At 36.4% G+C, this 15,424-nt stretch overlaps 2 protein-coding genes across 3 annotated transcripts; both read right to left on the bottom strand.

Moving 5' to 3' along the window:
* Positions 1–613: 613 nt before the first annotated feature.
* Positions 614–7,181, bottom strand: LOC104904273 (protein DETOXIFICATION 46, chloroplastic). The gene is made up of 14 exons (XM_010692477.4): positions 6,468–7,181; positions 6,284–6,378; positions 5,305–5,413; positions 5,116–5,171; positions 3,818–3,873; positions 3,465–3,603; positions 3,229–3,366; positions 3,082–3,150; positions 2,872–2,982; positions 2,471–2,599; positions 1,734–1,811; positions 1,462–1,533; positions 1,245–1,307; positions 614–1,042 (listed from the first exon to the last, which is right to left on the bottom strand). The coding sequence occupies exons 1-14, from the start codon at positions 6,907–6,909 to the stop codon at positions 941–943; spliced, it is 1,659 nt and encodes a 552-aa protein (XP_010690779.2). The 5' UTR covers positions 6,910–7,181; the 3' UTR covers positions 614–940.
* A 2,201-nt stretch (positions 7,182–9,382) lies between these two features.
* Positions 9,383–14,797, bottom strand: LOC104904270 (protein DETOXIFICATION 46, chloroplastic). 2 transcript variants are annotated; one of them, XM_010692475.4, is made up of 14 exons: positions 14,163–14,789; positions 13,900–13,994; positions 13,170–13,278; positions 12,978–13,033; positions 12,682–12,737; positions 12,208–12,346; positions 11,960–12,097; positions 11,766–11,834; positions 11,550–11,660; positions 10,579–10,707; positions 10,390–10,467; positions 9,941–10,012; positions 9,780–9,842; positions 9,383–9,690 (listed from the first exon to the last, which is right to left on the bottom strand). In XM_010692475.4, exons 1-14 carry the CDS (start codon positions 14,644–14,646, stop codon positions 9,589–9,591), a joined length of 1,701 nt encoding a protein of 566 aa, XP_010690777.2. In that variant the 5' UTR covers positions 14,647–14,789; the 3' UTR covers positions 9,383–9,588. The 2 variants fall into 2 exon arrangements, 1 of the variants encoding a protein (XP_010690777.2); XR_007269757.2 differs by lacking the exon at positions 9,383–9,690 and adding an exon at positions 10,117–10,242 and having other exon boundaries at positions 9,779–9,842; positions 14,163–14,797.
* Between the last annotated feature and the right edge of the window lie 627 nt (positions 14,798–15,424).

Genomic DNA, 15,424 nt, shown 5'->3' with positions numbered 1-15,424 from the left:
TATATATATATATATATATATATATATAATTATATAATATATATATATATATATATATATATATAATAACAATGTCAAAATTTAGTGTGTTGCATAATACTTCATATAGTAATTGAAAGAGTTAGATGGACAAATTGTCTGTCTATGAAATTGATGCATCACTACTCACCAACCAAATGCTCTATTCTCCAGTGCTTTCTTCCCTTGAAATCCTTTTGGCTTTGAATTCAGCAATTGCCCTCAATAAAATTTGGTTGTTTCCAAGTACTATATTCTTATTATTGTTCTTTAGGTAAGCCTGTGATTGACCCACCTGAACTACACATACATATACCCTTCTTCGATTTTTTTAATTGTTATATTTTTCTTAAATAATTGTTTCTTTTTAATTGCTACATATTCCTTATTTGGGGTACTTGACCCACTATAAAATAATTTTTTTATGTTTGTTTTTTTCCTTTTCACTTTTTCTCATTATTTTACATTAAATGGGTAAATAAATGCACTCCAAAAAGCTTGAAAGTGATATTGCATAAATTATTGCGCATACAACAATGTAGCAATAAAAAAACAGGGGGAGTATGTTGGTGGACTAGATTTGAAGCATTTAAGATGAAGTAAGAAGAGAAGTACAATTTTTAGGGTTTCTCATTCATTTTGGAATATTAATTGTAGTAGTAATACAAATTTGCTGAGTTCCAGTGTGCAGCATAAAAATGAGCTAACTTACACAGAACCTAGTTGAAGAATTTTAACTAGTATACTGAAGTACTTACTAAATTTCCTATCACTTGCTGTATAATTGTATCACGTCACCAAGTAGGTTATCAATCTTCTGAGCATTTTTTAGGCTTCAGAAAATTATGGTGAACACAACTATTGCACATTGTGGTTTAAAAAACACCCCAAGCACCTTGAGAATGGTGGTTTTGATCAGCACTTAAGCAGCTTTTAGCTCAGCCAATCTAAAACGAAGAAGATCCTCTGAAAAAAGTACCCCGCTTGGAGAAAGAAGGCGTTGTAGAGCGAGAAAGAATCGTGCCTGGTTATAGAACGCAGCAAGGAAAGCAGTCAAGGCAATGTTACTATAATACATCTTGTGTAAACCGGGTGTAATACTATACAACAGGCTTAATCACTCCAAGTTGTGTAAAACTTAACCTTTTATAACTAACCCTGTTGTATACAAAACACATGAATAAAAGTTCAAAAGGAATGCCAAACATCCAAAAGAGAGAAGTTACCCATTGAAATCCAACAAGGGCAGTCCAACAGCCAATCAAACCTAATCCTTGACTTTTCACAAGCTGTCGTAGAACAAAATGAAAATACGGGTCAAATTTTCTCGAGGGAAACAGCTTGCTGTTAAGGAAATGTAAATGGATGGAATAAAGAAGGAAAAACAGAAAGATTTCAGCAAGAAGCTGATAAAATTATTAAGGAAGTTCAGCAAAGTAATACCAGTAATACAAGGGCGCCCAAGACAAAACATCCACTCATTGATGAGCTAATAAATTTAAGATCCCTTCCAGCCTGCACATGAAAAAACCATTCCAACGCGACTTAATGAATTTTCTCTACCAAAAAAGATCTGTTAGACACTCGTTAAGCTATTGAGAATGATAATAATTATTTAATCATAACTCAAATGTGCAGTCCATTCATATGGTAAAGACTGAATTACAAGATGAATTAAACAAGGAAAAGATTGGAATACAGGCTCCAGCTCTTACCAGCAACGTGCCCTCACAGCTGAGTATACAAGGGGTCACACATAAAGAAAGAAAAAATGGAACCCAAACTTTGTGCATCTGCAATTATAGAAAATTGTAGTTATTTCGCAAAAAAGAGAAGGTATTTTCGCAGGAGTAAATCTGTAAAAGTAAAGCAAACAAGAATTTTCAGTCACTAGTTTTACAAATAGGGAGCTGGCAGCTGATGAATCAACTTCGACCGAAATAGTGTCCCCTTCCGTCCTTAAATAATCATATCTCCAAAGCCATCTCAAATTAATAGACTCCTTTCTAAATTTGGTGTTATGATTTGAACTTCTTTTTGATATTACGATATGAGTTACATCTTGCTCAGAGATAATTGATGATAAATGCTAGTAATGGCCATAAATTGATATGTAATTTTGCATGGAAATTCCCGTGTCAGTGTCCATGGGGCTTGCATTTTCCTCATTTCTGAAAAAACCACATGTTTGGGGGTGGTACTTCATTACCACGCAAATGAGTATGGAAATTTCCTTACAAATCAATGATTTCATTACCACGAGAGCCATTTACTACCACCCACCAAACAGGCGTTAATTATACTATTCACCTAAAAATTCCAAAGGACAAATTAGGTATGGCAAAGATTGAGAAGAAAACAATGGAACAATGATAAGATGGTCTATTAACATGAGTAGACAGTATTTCCATGGGTAAATCCTGGATGTTAATAGAGAATGAAGAAAATAAACCTCTGATATAACTGCAGGATCAGGGGTGAACAGTTGAGGAACCAAGAAAGGAATGGATGTTGCAACAACCCCTAGAACAAGTCCGACTGAGGCCCCTATAATTAAAAGAGACTTCAGCAGATCTCGAGCCTGTTTGTAACATTAACACTTGAAGCATTAGTACAACTGGGGGGGAAGAAACAAAAAAAATATTCCGCAAACACTTATTGAACTTATGTTAGTAAAGTACCATCCAAATTCTTTAGAATTATTCAAAAAGTTGAATCCATCAAATGAGTATGATGATAATCTAGGATGACAATTACAGGCACCAACCAATGAGTGAACAGATCAAACCACTCTGATAAAGTGGCTAGTGTTGTGTACATATGACAATTAGAACAAGTTTACTGCTCAAATACCTTTACTAAACTTCGGTTTACTCCATATAGCAGCTCTGGCATAAATGACTGTGCAGTCTGAGACAGGGGTTCACCCCATACAGCGCACATGTGGAATAATTGAGACAGGACCTAGACAGTATTCAGTTGAAAATACATGAGAAATTATGAATAAAATAAAAAAGAAAGAACCAAACATCACCGGAATGCCTTTTAACAAATTTAACTAACCTGATGAGCTGCAACTGTATGTGTTCCCATAGATGTAGCAAAATAAATTATCATAGAATAGAAACCCACCTAAAACAAAATTAGTAAATCTTGTATATCAGATGATTTTCGCTTCATAAAGAATATAAACTAAAGTTCGCAACAAACCTTTGATACTATAGTTATAAATATTGGGGCCGCGATTGCAAATATTTCTTTAAGTTCAATGAGTGATGGAATTTCAATGGAAAACCCGTTGTATCCTTTCTTGTTTAAAGCATCGATCATAGTGTAGGCTGCAACAATCTGGAAAAAAAGAACTCCAAGAGTTGAGAGAAACACAATAACAAACATAAATGTAGTATTCTGAAAGAGAGTTTAAAAGATAAAGGCAAAGAACAAACTTGTGATGCTGCAGTTGCCCATGCTGCACCAGCAATCCCATAGCCTAGGAATATACAGAGTACTATATCACCAATGCCATTTATAACACTTGCAACTACCAAGGCCTTCAAAGGTCCCAAGGAATCTTTCATGCCCAGACTAATAACAGATAGAAACATCAATTTATAAACATATAGATAAAAGTGGAGACCAAATAAAACTTATTTTAAGTTAAAGATCTAGATGGTTATAGCAATAAAACTATGCTTAACACCAATAGCAACTAGTAAGTGCGTTTACAAAGTAAAACAGTAATAACCTAGTAATCAAATTTATGTACTTATGTACAAGAAAAATTATATGCAGGTATTACCTTGCGCTCTGAGCAACCCATCCCACAAGAATAGCAGGCCATGCTAAAGCTCGAATCTAGCAAGTCAAAGGAAAACAAAAACGATCTTGAAAATTATAGGAGCAAGATGAAGTGAATGCAGATAAGCCTCAATAGATCAGATTTGAACCAAAAAAATTCGAAGGTAGATAGTGTAGGAATATTTAAATTTCAACAAAGAGCATTATTAAGAAGACACATGAAAGCACCTTTCAGATAAAATAAATTTGTGAACATGCAGACCATCGATTGAGGCCGAACACATATTGGCTCAGAAGATCCTATTCTGATTTCTGAAGAATATAAATCACATGCATGAGATGAGACCCTAAAATTCTTTTTCTAGACTTTTCACCGGTAGTCACAAGAGGTCTTTTGCGCATGACTCATGGGCTTTCCTGGGGGCAAACAAATTTTAAATCTCAGTCTGCTATATATCGTACATGGATCTGACAGCCACTGGATGACCCCAAGAGGATTTACCCCAAATTTTTGTCAATACTTCCCAATGGACCTTGAAAGGATCTCAAAGACATATGCTTCACATGATCACAGACTTCAGAGGGATCTATGGAAGACCCAAGAGACCAAGAAGCCGAGAAAAGTCTATAATAATTCATTCTAGAGATTCCATCGCTCTACGGATGGATCTTCTGGGGAATGGCGTAATGCAAGGAACAAAAAATCGTTGGTCTGGTATTATGCACGGAACTAGCATCCATGTCTTAAATGGTCTCATGAGTATGAGTTCGCAGCGCCCACATCTTAATAGGGTCTCATGAGTATGAGTTTGTATTCATTAAGAAAGAGTTCATCAAGATATATAAAGTGCACCTAGCTCAATGAAGAACCTAAACTGCAAGCATATTAGGAAGGCAAAGCACTGACCACCTTCAAGGTGGAGAGTTGGAGCACAGCATGCGTCCATTGAACATCATTTAGATGTTCCATATTAAAGGGGGACATCCTAATTTTCACTATCCAAGGGGAAAATATATTAGGATTGTTACAACATTTTAATGGAGAGTGTATACACTTATGTCAACTTCATCAATCTTATCTCACTCTATTTAGCATCTATGAACAAAGTACACATTCAAACATCACATTCCAAAATTATGATAGCTATTGAAGAAAATGCCAATATTCATACCAAGTAATCCAAATTCCTAAATTATTATTTTTCCCTCTATATTAAAAACAATCTAAGAACTCTTCAGCACCACATGCATTTATATACCCCAATGCTGAAAGACTGATCAAAATGTAAGTAGATAAACCTGAACATAAGTATTTGCAGCAGGCACAAGGTGCACATTATTTGCTCCAGCAAAAGCTGCAATCATAGGGCATAAACGCTTTGCCATCAGAAATATGATGCTTTTTCGAAGGAAACAAAAAGTGATCAAGCATTTAATTGAAGTCCAACATGTAGGAACAGATTATGTTCGTATACCAGTTTTATTTACCAGTTAAAGCCCATTCACCAAAAAATTTTGTAAAACCAAGCATCGATACTCCACAAGCCACACCCACAAATAACAAGATTGATATCTGATGTTGCACTTGCTTCTCATCCTGCAATAGTCACACAAATTAGACTTCATATTAGTCTCTATAAACAAAATCATACAAAAAACAAGGTTGTCCTTACATCCCTATATAACATGCCACATCTTTATTTTGGGATGTCATAAAAATAGAAGAACAATCTATAAAGATAGTAAGTTTGTAATCAAATTCCCCATATCACCTTTAACATTACCCTTAATCAATAAACTCCAAACAAAAACCAATTTGTGGCATGGCCAAGATGTAAGAGTTCAAATACTAAATGATGTTGGATTGGTAATGTTATTACTCCCTCTGATCTAACTATAAGGCATTTTAGTCAAAAGAAAATCTGCTTCGAATTATAAGGCATTCTACAATCTTCAATTTCAGTGCATACATTTTTTCCTATATATACTTACCAATATAGTATTCAAGGTCAATTCTTATTATAAACATAAAAACAACTTAAATTTACATGCCTTATGTACGAAAAGAGAGAGTCAAACGACCAACTCAACCAAAAGCTTAAACTGATGGTTGGAGTCCTAGGAATAGTTTTATACTCTATCACGCCCCCCTCACACGAAAGCCCATTGGGCTTGAAGTGTGGATGGAGGAATGCGGCACGAGTCTTACTCATACCTGGCGCTAAATATTCCACTTAAAAAGGAGGGGTGGATGAGATTTGAACCCGTGACCTTTATGTCACGCTGGTTCTTATACCATTGGAGTCCCATGAATAGTTTTATACTCTATCAGAGTACCATTACAAACTCAATTACATTAAGCAAATGTGACCCCTTATTGAGAAATCATATGTCTAATTGAATGCGGCCGATATATCATAAAATAAAGGGAACATTATATTAAAAGTTTGCAAGCAGAATAATGTACCTGTCTAGCAAGTGAAGTAGCAACCATGTTAGAAGTAGCAATTGAAAGAAACATAAACACATAGCTCATATAATCACAAAGAACTGTTCCAGGACCTGCACATCAAAAATTACATCAATCCCAGTTAAACAAATCATAGTCACACTATAAAATCATTCAAAATCCCAGAAAATAAAAAATATACCTAAAGCAGCAAGTTCAATGGAGCTGCCTTGGCCAATAACAGCAGTATCAATGAGACTCATCAAAGGCCCACAAATCCAAAGCCCAGTAGCAGGCCCAGAAAACTTGATGATCTCCATCATTTGTTCCCATAAGCTCTGATTGGTTGGTTTCCCACTTGTGGGGTCCACCAAATCAAGCTTCTTTGGTGTAACTGAGCTGTCACTTTCATCATTATCACCCCTAATTTCAGATACTGGGAAATGGGTTTCACTTGATAGTTCTTGGCCAGGAGAAATACAGTGAAGTTTTTGGGAAATGTGAAGTTTTGTTGGGTGACTAAAAGTTAGTAACTTTAGAGGATTTTGAGAGGGTTTTAGGTGGAAAAATGAGGTGGGTTTTTTTACTGTTATGGGTTTGATTTGAATGAATGAAGAAATGGGAGTTATGGCTTTGAGTTGCATTGTTTATAGTTTGTTTAAGAAACAGAGAAATAAATATGACAAGATGAAGAAGGAAGAAAGAAGAAAGTAAGAAGATAGGGAAAGGTAAGAAGAGTTTGATTTTGGAAGAGGGGAGTTTCTCTTTGTACTTGTTGTAGAAGACTAAAGTTGAAAAGGGCTTTGAAAGTTGAAAGATCCAAGAATGAAGAATGATAGAAAGAGCCAGGTATTTTTTTTTTTCTTTTCTTCGTTTGTACCCTTTTTTTTTTGTCCTCTAACCATAGTGCGTAATTTAGACCCTATACCGATGTGTAAGATGAGCATCATACACCTTGCCCATGTGGCTGGCTTTTGGCAGTATTTTTGAAAGTGGGTCAGCTCTTTCTCTCTTATCACGTGAAATAATTTTTTTAATGTACAAATGCATATGGTTTGGTGTACAATAATATACGAGTGTACATTTGGGGATTTTCAGTGATCAAAGCAATGACCATCAGTGTACATTGTGATTTTATTGAATTTCGGTATGAGACTGTAATTGTACATATTGAATTTTATTAGTGAACAAACATCAAACACACCAGTGTACAAAGATTAGAAATTACTCACTTGACATATTTCGGTATGCGACTGTAATTGTACATATTGAATTTCATTAGTGAACAAATATCAACACACCCAGTATACAAAGATTGCAAATTACTCACTTGACATCTGCTTCATGAATTGGGTTACTTTCAGCTTGAGGGTTGTCATTGTACATTTTGATTTTATTAATGAACAACCACGAAGCCAAGAATGTACAAGGAGGTTGAGTGTGGAAAAGAGAGAAGTGGTGAATTTCGGTATGAGACTGTAATTGTACATATTGAATTTCATTAGTGAACAAACATAACACCCAGTGTACAAAGATTGCAAATTACTCACTTGACATCAGCTTCAGGAATTGAGTTACTTTCAGCTGTGGGCTGTCATTGTACATTCTGATTTTGTTAATGAACAACCACGAAGTCAAGAATGTACAAGGAGGTTGAGTGTGGAAAAGAGAGAAGTGGTGAACAGTATATGGGGGAAATGATGGCGGTTGACATCAAATCAATTATTAAATGGTGAACGGTAACTGTCAAATCAATTACTTTTTGTATTTTCGACATGTACGCTGGATGTAATGGGAATGTACATTAACTGTCAAATCAATTACTTTTTTGCATGTTGAATGGTGCGTTTCATTCTTCTTGCCTTGCGTTTTGGAGCTGGTGTAGGATGCTCATCCTACACCTTGGTCCAGGATCTACTAATTGACCATAGTGTTACTTATAAGTTATAATAATAGACTGCTTTCTATCAAAGATCCTTGGTTTCAAGGTTACAACTTCCTATTTCCCACATGACAAATCAAAGTTCGAATCTTGATGGAAGCAAATTGAGTGTTGTGGGGAGGAGGTTGGGGCCTCCTTTCGAAACTGCAATAATTTGATGCTAATGAGGAGTACTTTTTTTTTTTGAAATGCTAATAAGAAATATCCTCACCCTAAAGTTTTTTTTGGCAATTAAGAAGGACAATTCTGATATAATAATATTGGGGATATTCATAATTAACGTAAATACGTAATTGTTATGTTCTTAAAAAGATATATCAATGCCTCTCTATATATATAAAGGTTTGACTCGGCAGTATAAGTTATAATAGACGACCTCACACGTCAAATCAAATAGGACAATGAACAATTATAATCACTCCGTTATGATGATATTGGTTACAAAAAGGTTATGATCTGGTAGAAAAAAAGATCGCAACTGTAGAAATATAAATATATTTTAACAGTGATGACATTGTTGCTTAGATCAAGTATCGTTTTGGGATTTCATTTAGCCTTTTGTCAACATTACATTCTTCATCTTGATACTTTCTAGTATATATTCTTGCGCAATATATAACATTCAAATAACATGTTGCAAGATAGTTAGAAAGATGAGATAAAAGATTTGATTTTGATGTCGTGTAATACATACGTACTATATTTTTACCAACAGCGACACTGTTGGAAGTAGAGGCGCAGGGCAGACAGCAACAACAAAACTTGTTTGCAAATTGGCAAATTGCAACCAAGACTCTCCAACGACTTTGGGACCTTTTTATTTTCCCACCACAATTGCCAACAATGCAAAAGGCCCAGAAAAGGCTATCAAACAATAGAGAACAAAGTCCAGTAGGTTCCACTCATTATTAGAGTAATTCACATTCAGTCATTCATGCATTAGAGCATCGGGAGCGGCGAATGATTTTTTCCGACGTTAATACGTTTACTCGCTAGTATTAGTTCGCTTCTTCGCTTACTAGAAGTAGATAATAAAAATCTAAACAGCGGAGTTGAATTCCACCGATTATTAGAACTTCATTATATATTTCTAGTGGGTGAATTGACAAGAAGAGAAGAGGACAGTCTACAGAGGTTTCTGGCTTCTGGACAGTTGCCAAACATCTGAAATCTGATTGATAATAATTACAATTCAAAGTTAATTATATGTGTTTCTGATATCATAAAATACAGTTGCATAAGAAATGTTATCAACTACTATAAAGTGTTCAGAGTTTAGTGTATGATTATACACAAATTGCTATGCTTTTAAGCCTCCTTTAGGCTTCAAAATTGTAGTACGGGTTGAAAAAGTTCAATATGATGATTGAAGATGTTACAATTAGGCTGCTTTCAGCTCGACCAATCTAGAAAGATCAAGATCTTCCGAGTATAGTACACCGCTAGGAGAAAGAATGCGTCTTAGAGAGATCAAGAAGCGTGCCTAGGTACCAAATGTGAAAAAGAGATGTCAGGAGATGTCAAACCACTTGCAGAAAAATAAGTTGCAAAACATGAACAAAAGAAAGTTACCCATTGAAATCCAACAAGGGCACTCCAACAGCCTACCAAGCCTAACCCTTGACTTTTCACAATCTGTCAATGATGGAACAATAGTGAAGTATATAAAGACCAAATATACATGGATCTAGAAAATCATACTAAGCGCAATTATGGAAGATCAGCAAGAATACCAGCAATACAAGTGCACCAAAAGTGAAACATGCACCCATTGATGTACTTATGAATTTGAGATCCCTGCCAGCCTGCACACGGAAAAGAAGAGCATCTCATTTTCATCATCTAATGATCGTAACAAAAGTTAACTACTCCATAGTAAAGGTGGCAAAAATGTCGTTCAGATTCGTACCAGGTCAATTCAATTAAAATTATATTTGGGTGACAAGACATGTAGTTTGGTTCTGGGTAGTTAGGGTCATACTCATATTCCAAGTAAGTCTATATCAATTCAGGAAATGGGTCATACACTTCAATCCTGGTAATTGGAGAAGAGTTGATTTTGCCATGTGTATCATGCGGCAATAAAGCAGCCAACAAAATAAGTGTGATACTTCTAGATTTAGCTCGACAAATAGAAATTTATATCTATAACCATAAAATAGTAGAATCTAGATGGACATACCAGCAATGTACCCTCGCACGGGAGTATACAAGGAGTCACACTTACAGCAAAGAAGAAAAAAATCCAAACTTTGCGCATCTGCATATAGAGATAAATGCCGTCATTCAGAAGGTATAATATGTAGTTCAAGACTTATGACACCGAGATCCAAAAAACTTGTAGAATGCATAACAAGCTTTAGTAACTAACCTCTCCTATCACTGCTGGATCAGATGTGAAGATATTGGGAACAAACAAAGGGATGGCAGTTGCCACAGCTCCTAGAAGAAGCCCAATAAACATTCCGATTATCAAAAGGGACTTCAATAGAGATCTCGCCTGTTAGTAAAAATAAACTTCATGTAGTTAGGATCATATAACATCTATAAGAGCATGTACAATGTTAAGGTCTGTCCAATGAGTTTTCGAGTGACCACTATTCTCTATCTTCAAACTACTATCAAAAACTATATCTAAAAAACACCCAAAAAAAATAAAGATTTTTAAAGAGCTCTCCTTTTATTTTTCAGTATGTAATGGTCCCCATGTCAATTAATAAAACTCATTCCTTTGTGCCATGTGTCACCAATTGATTGGGGGGAAATGGAGAGTCATTTCCCATTCCTTCCAAACGGTATCTCCTCCAGGCTCCAAGAGACACTTCTCAAAGTTTCTCCAGGGATATACACTCAAGACACACCCAAGATCCCCATTGTTTGGTAAGAAGTAGCTCTCCATTTTCTCTCCTTCGAGAGCTAGTTGGAGAGCCTCCCAAAAACCCTATTGTACATGCTCTAAAAGAAAACAAGAAATGTCTTTGACGATACCTAGTGCCTAGTATAATGTTGACTTGACATAGGGGTCAAAATGAGCCTACCTAGTCTCTAGTTCAGCTCCCTATTTTCAGGAGCTGAACATACCCACTCTCGACTTGATAAGCTCGTGAACAAGCTGGGAATGATATTAACTATTACATTTTTACATACTCCCTCTTTTCTTTACTTTCTTTTTTTTGGTTGCACCCTCTTCGCCCTTTTTGGTGAAAAATGCTTTCTTATTTATATATCAGCAAAAGTTGGGTCTGAACTTAAATCTTTTGAGCTCCAAAAGGCTTAAGACTCGGCTAGGGTGCAGTTTGGTTGAAGTTGAAGTGTAATGACAACGATAAAGATAACACCTACCTTTACTAAACTTCGCTTTGCTCCAAAAAGTAGTTCAGGCATAAATGACTGTGAAGTTTGAGAAAGGGGCTCACCCCATACTGAACACATGCTGTATATATTAAGCAGGACCTGTACATTACAGCAGTAAAGTGAGAAAACATAGCCTAATTGATTTGATTGGAGTATGCAATTAGATTGAAGATCACGGAACATAATAGGGTAGGTTTAGCGGACCTGATGAGCAGCAACTACATGTGTACCCATTGAGGTAGCTATATAAATAATAAGAACGTAGAATGCCACCTGATAATGACATATATGAATCAGAATACGTAGCTATTAGCTTCCACATAAATTGTGTGAACTAACAAGAAAAAGATATAAAACAATAAAATATGTTCAGATGTGAAACTACTACAATGGTAAACCTTTGAAACCATGGTTATGAAAACTGGGGCAGCGATCTCAAATATTATTTGCAGTTCAGAAAGTGATGGAAACACAAAAGAAAACCCATTGTATCCTTTCTTATTCAAGGCACCAATCATCGCATAAGCTGCCACTACCTGAAATATAAACATGTAGTACTTATATTTAATGAAATGATGAGATCATGCATTAATTTGGCTGACATTGAGGGGTAAAAAAGAGGATTATATAAATGCGGTTAACTTACTTGTGAAGCTGCAGTTGCCCATGCTGCACCAGCTATCCCATAACCTAAGAAAGTACAGAGGACTACATCACCAATTCCGTTGAGAGCACTGGCAATCAACAAGGCCTTCAATGGTCCTAAGGAATCTTTCATGCCTAGACTGGAAAGCAGAGACAGCATTCAGGACATCAGCACAGCAACCCATATTTGATTGAGGCTAATTGCTGAACTGACATACATTTTTGGTACATAACATGTATGACCCAGTTGGACCTTATCCCTCACAGGTCCTTAAATCCATCCTTTACTGAGTCAGACCCCTTGGGGGAGTAGGGGGAAGTTTAAGAGAATCCCCGCCCAGCCACCCCAAGAGACAACACTGACATACATTATACAACAATTAGCAATTGTGTATGTTGGAAGAGAAAGTGGTAAAAGCAAACGACCACTTGCACTCAAATTTATCTGAGGCAGATTATATGGCAGTTCATTTACCTGGCACTCTGAGCAACAGACCCGACAAGAATAGCAGGCCATGCTAAGGCACGAATCTAGAAACATAAACAAAAACCAAAATTAGCTAGCATATAAAGCTGAAGGGAATACATGCACCTGGAAATTAAAAGTATAAAATATATGCTCGTAGTTATCTGTAAGTAAAGACCAACAGAATAACATTTAATTTGAGAGCAAGAGTTCAAAAGGACAGCAATTTGCCTCATCCCTAAGCAGAGTACAAAATAAAAGACCTAATAGATAGAGCTTAGAGCATACACCACAGATAAACAAACCTGTACATATGAATTTGCAGCAGACACAAGATGGATGTTCTTCAATCCCACGAAAGCTGAAAGAAAAGACAGAAACATAGCAAAACTTCTCAGCAAGGAATATCACAATCAAGATAGAAGATAACAAGGCAATTTTATGAGAATTTAGTGGACATGTGGTAGCAGCTAAGTTCCTGTACCGGTTTTATTTACCAGTTAGAGCCCATTCACCAAAGCATATTGTCAACAACAGCATCAACACTCCACTAGCCAGTCCCATACATAGTAAAATTGATATCTGATGCTGCACTTGATTCTCATCCTGCATCAAGTACATGCACAAAGATTCTGACCTTAAGTATGCAAAATTTGAAAACAATTAGGAGTCGGATCATATACAAATTATAAGTTGCAAATAGGTAAGTTTGAGATTCCATTATCATTGATGATATCATATGAGTAAGAAAAGTGTATTTTGTTTATGTTTGCTGTAGTAACCATCAATTGAAGATTTTTGCGCTCAATCAACTTGGAGCAGCTCTTGGACGAGACCACTTCCCTTGATAATATTATAAGTCATCCATACGATAGCAAGTAACACCAGGTCTAGCTGGTCTCACCATATATCTCATAGTAGTTGTTCTATCGCCTAATATCAATGCGACGATCAATCTCCATACACAGTCTCAAAGGATAATTTCCATTTGCAAAGAACTCAAACTAATGTAAAATTATAAAGAAGACACATAATACAATAATTTAGAGACCTTGAAAAGTGTATCTCAATCCCTTGATTCTGCAACAATGCAATACTCAATTTTCCATCTCTCAATTCAGCAGAAAAATTAATTACTTCTTAAGTTCAATCTTTAATTACCAAAGCCAAATACAGTCTAGTAAATAGTACTAAAAGAAACTATTATAAGATGGTGAAGCACATAACCTTTTGAGCTAGTGAAGTAGCTACCAAATTGGAAGTAGCAATTGAAAGAAACATAAACACATAGCCCACATAATCACAAAGCACAGTTCCTGGACCTGTTCATTCAACATTTGCATTAACACCATTATAATCATCAACATCATCATCATCATCACCATCACCATTATCATCATCATCATCATCATCATAACCAAAACAAACAAAAACTATATACCCCATAAAATTCAAAACCTTTTTTCCCCTAATTAAGGATTAGTAATTACCTAAAGCAGCAAGCTCAAGAGAGCTACCCTGACCAATAACAGCAGTATCAATGAGACTCATCAAAGGCCCACAAATCCAGAGCCCGGTAGCCGGCCCGGAAAACTTAACAATGTCAACCATTTGATCCCACATACTTTGATTACCCAATTCCTCAACCTCATTTGTGGGTTCCAAAATTTCAAGCTTTTCATTTTCTGGGTCAATTCCACCACCATTGTTTTCAAATTCTGGTTGATGGGTTTCATAATTTTCACCCAAAAGTTGTTGGCTTGGACTAATGCAACCAAGTTTTTGCAGATTTTTAGGAGTTGGGTAGAGTTTTAAAATGGGTGAATTAAGGGGTTTTTGAGAGGTTTTAGGGCGCCAAAAATGGGAGGAAAAAGAGGGGTTGAAATTGAGAGAGTTACAAGGAATGGTTTGTTTGATAATGGAGGTTTTCAATTGAATGTGAGAGGAAGTGGAAGTTATGGCTTTGAATTGCATTGTGGAATGTTGGTGGTTGCAGAAAGTAGAAAAGTAGAAAAGTAGAGAAAGGAAGAAGCAACAACAAGAAGGAAAGTGGTGTAGAAGAGCTTGGAAAAACTTTTGAATGGTCCAAACTAAAATTACCAACGACAGATATACTCCACGGCCCACGCCCCTGAAAGAAATCTAGATGTGGTGTTTTTTGGGTGCTAGAAATCAAAATTTGTGGAGATGAGAGAGTATAAGTTGCAAGTTGCACCATATGCATGGGTAGACTTGGACATAGACCGGACCGGACCTGTTTACGGGATATCCTCGCCCTTGGAACAATGACGAGTTGTGCCGGGTTCGACATGAAATTTTCTAGATTTTGCCCACTGTCGGTTCGGGACCATGGCCCACGGGCCGGGCTCGTGCCTCTTGTGGACCTGACACGTATCTATGTTGTTTTAGTGTATTCTTAACAGTTTTAAATTAAAAAAGAAAGAGATGTAGCGTTCGGCCCACGGGTTATATAAGCGGGCTCGTGTCAGGCCGGGCCTGAAATAAAATTTCTTGCTTCGGCCCATGCCCACCTCTATGCACAAGTTTGGGTTGACCAATTGAGTTTTAGAGTGGTCAATGGACTGGTCGGGTGAAAATGGGCTGGGTTGAAAAAGTCAAACCTGAATCGGTCTATGTCATATATAGGCGGGATCAATTGCAGGCCATCTGATTTTGGGCAAATTATTAGTACGTGATCACTAGCTCATGTGTCAGAACGAACCTTGGCAAATTAGATTAGGATCAACCCAGT

The sequence above is a fragment of the Beta vulgaris genome, chromosome 9 (assembly GCF_026745355.1).
Source record: "Beta vulgaris subsp. vulgaris cultivar EL10 chromosome 9, EL10.2, whole genome shotgun sequence".
Classification (NCBI taxonomy): domain Eukaryota; kingdom Viridiplantae; phylum Streptophyta; class Magnoliopsida; order Caryophyllales; family Amaranthaceae; genus Beta; species Beta vulgaris.
The sequence above is the reverse complement of the archived record's forward strand: the minus strand, read 5'-3'. Positions and strand labels throughout refer to the sequence as shown.